The following is a 2,995-nucleotide window of genomic DNA, read 5'->3' on the forward strand; positions in this document are numbered from 1 at the left end:
CCCCCTTCCCCAAGCCATGCGCTCGACAGTTCAATGCTCCAGTAACACTCTACCTACTGCCACTACATTATATGAATTTGCTGTTTGAATGTTTATTTAATACAGTAGAGAGACTTAGTGAGTCTGGTTGAGATGAGCCTGGGACAGTTTTCATTTGACCATGAACTCAGACCAGCCGTGTTTCCTTGTTCAGGGCATTGACAAGGGCTTGCTTCTGCATATTCCAGCGTCTGTTATTGCACAAAGCTTCAGAGTGTGCATCAACTTTAACACTGCTGCTCGGCAACCTTGGATCCTGCCCACAGCCCTCCATCATGTGCGATCAGACAAGCCACTCCCTCACATAATTCCAAGACTATGCACCCCAAACATCGGATTATTGAGAACGAGCGCAATGTACGCTGCGTGATTGTATGTGAGTGCAGAGTCTCGCTGGAGCAGTGCGCCAAGTGCAAATCAAATTCTCCTTGTTTGAATTGGTCATCGTAGTGGCGATGTGGCATGCTTGGGTGACACGAATCGAAGAGCGACTTCTAGGTCGCAATTTTGTAATTATGGGACGCGTCGTGAGATATAGAAGAGTATTGGATTGGATGAGCGCATGGTACGGGGCATTGTGAAGGCTCCCTCGACCCTGCATCGGTGGAGAAGGTGCTGAAAGGCACGTGGCACACCCCACTCGCCGACCCACGAATTTTTGTCCATGGACTACCACGTACAGCTGATCCATTTGGTAAATACCGTTCAGAGGCTGAAAGGCATGCCTCATGAGGTTTCCCCCGGTCTGTGCCGTACGGCTACTGGGCGGCGAAAGTGAAATTCCTCAGATCTTCCAGCCCACGTCAGCTCATGGCCGCGGCTTGCGTAACGGGACATCAGGACCTGGGAGCATATAAGCGGGGCTTCACCATGGCAAATGGTACACAACCTCCATTTTCTCAAACCATTCCCCTCTATAACCCTTAATTCCTCCCTCCCATACACTCTTCGAGACCACCATGTCTTCCAAGGTTGCCATGCTCCTGCTGGTCTCTCTGGCCGTCGTTGCCGTGAACGGTGAGGCGTGGAGGGATTTCGGGGGGCATTCATGTCGTGACAATACATTATAAGTTTGTTGGTACTGCTTTTCGCGCCGCCAAGGTTCGGGTTCGGTCTGCTGCGAGAGTCGGAAGGGTGGTCGGCTTCCATGAGGGGAATCTACTTTGTCGGCCAATGTTACCGCCCCCCTCACCCCATTGTCTCCGACCCCGCTTCCACAGGCCAGGGCAACCAATGTGTGCCCCTGGGTGGACGCCTGCTGTCCATCTGCGACGCTGAGCTGTGCGTGGGGGTGGAGGTCCCGGTCGGGCCGAGTTTCGGCTTCGGGATGGGTGGGCCCTTTGACTCGACCCCGGCGCGAATTATGCGCACGCTCCACCGACCTCCTCCTGAGCATGTCCATCATCATCCCCCCCGCCGCGCCTAGCAATCTCACCCACCCGCCTTTCCGCGCTCCCCCTCAACAGGTCCTTCCTGCGCGAGATCTACCCCCTGGACAGCACCGCGCCCCCCACCGCCGCCCAGGTGCAGCAGGTGACTGATACCAAGCCCGCCGACCTGCCCACCGAGGCATGCTGCACCGCCGTGAAGGCCTTTGACGGCGCCCGCTGCCCCTGCGACGCCAGCATCCCCACCCTGCTCGGCACCCTGGGTCTCTCCACCACCTCCACCGGCCTCCAGGGCGTCACCTCGTTCACTGGCCCCCTCTGCAAGTTCACCCCCGTGACCTGCTGATCGGCCGCAAACCCAAATCTTGTGCAAATTTTGTTGTCAAATGGGGAGTGAAACCTCCTAGGTATGTCGTCCCCGTGCAGTGTTTCCCATAGTGATCTCAAGCAGGGTGAAATCGGTGTGTGCCCGAGAATGTATGTGTGTGTAAGCCGATCCAAACACTTTTGACTGGTTGAGGCCAGCGCCAGGGACATCAGCAAGAAGTGTTTGGCGAGTTCAGGGTGCTGAGGGGATTTGCCAGCAGTGTGATGCCTCTGGTGACCAGTCATCATTCTGTATGTACAATCACGGACTTCATGGGTTCTTGAAGTATACAGAGGAGGTCATGCAAAGGATACATACCCAGCGGCACAACAACAGCGCTGCTGATGGGCGCAACAGAGTTTGAGGCCTGTGCACTGGCAATCATCTTCCACGTTGTCCAGGCAGCTATTCCTCATCCACAGTGAGCACAACCTTGCCCTTGGTGTGGCCCTTGCCGACATACTCGTGGGCGGCTGCCGCCTGACCCAGGGGCAGGGTGCGATCGATGATGACCTTCACCTTCCCCTCAGCGACGAGGCCGACGATGTCTGTCAGATCCTTCCCGCTCGCCCTGCCGAAGATGGGGTGGAAAGAGGGGCCCAGGCGCGCGATGGCGGTCAGTTTCCTGTGCACATTGGAATGGTGGGGCTGGAGCTGAGTGTGCCATGGGACCGCAGCGCACATGTGCTGACCAGCACTCCACACCGCCATCACACAGGGGCAGCATCATGGCAGCATGCTGGACATCAGCCTCATGGGAGGCCCTCTCCCGTTTGCCCCACGGTGCAGCCACGCACTGTCTCAGGAAGCTGTAGGCGTGAACGGCGCGGCCCCCCCAGCCATAGTCGCGGACGTATCCGTTGCTCTCAACCGAGGCCAGGGCACCGTTGTGCTTCAGCACCTTTCGCGCCTCCCACAGATCTTTGCCTGAGTGAGTGAGAGGGGGACAGTTGACAGTCACAATAGAGACATCCTACCATGCGTTCAGGAGTCAGGGTAGGCTGTCAGGCACAGCGTGCGCTCCACACCTTACCCACCTCCACGACTGTCGATCACGGCATCGAATGGGTTGTCCTTGTACAGCTCCACCAGGTTCTTCTTGTGGTAGTCGTACACCTCATCCGCTCCAAGATCCTAAAAAGGTAGTTGATAGCAATAACGGCTGGACTCGTGTCTGGCATGTATGACACTGAGACCCCCC

At 56.8% G+C, this 2,995-nt stretch overlaps 1 protein-coding gene across 1 annotated transcript; it reads left to right on the forward strand.

Annotated features, from left to right (window-relative positions):
• Positions 1 to 998: 998 nt before the first annotated feature.
• On the forward strand, positions 999 to 1,773 carry F751_0021 (hypothetical protein; the record flags this gene model as incomplete). The annotated part of the gene is made up of 3 exons (XM_011403224.1): positions 999 to 1,056; positions 1,260 to 1,320; positions 1,506 to 1,773. 3 exons carry the CDS (start codon positions 999 to 1,001, stop codon positions 1,771 to 1,773), a joined length of 387 nt encoding a protein of 128 aa, XP_011401526.1.
• Between the last annotated feature and the right edge of the window lie 1,222 nt (positions 1,774 to 2,995).

This window comes from Auxenochlorella protothecoides (genome assembly GCF_000733215.1).
Source record: "Auxenochlorella protothecoides strain 0710 contig1172, whole genome shotgun sequence".
In the NCBI taxonomy this organism is placed as follows: domain Eukaryota; kingdom Viridiplantae; phylum Chlorophyta; class Trebouxiophyceae; order Chlorellales; family Chlorellaceae; genus Auxenochlorella; species Auxenochlorella protothecoides.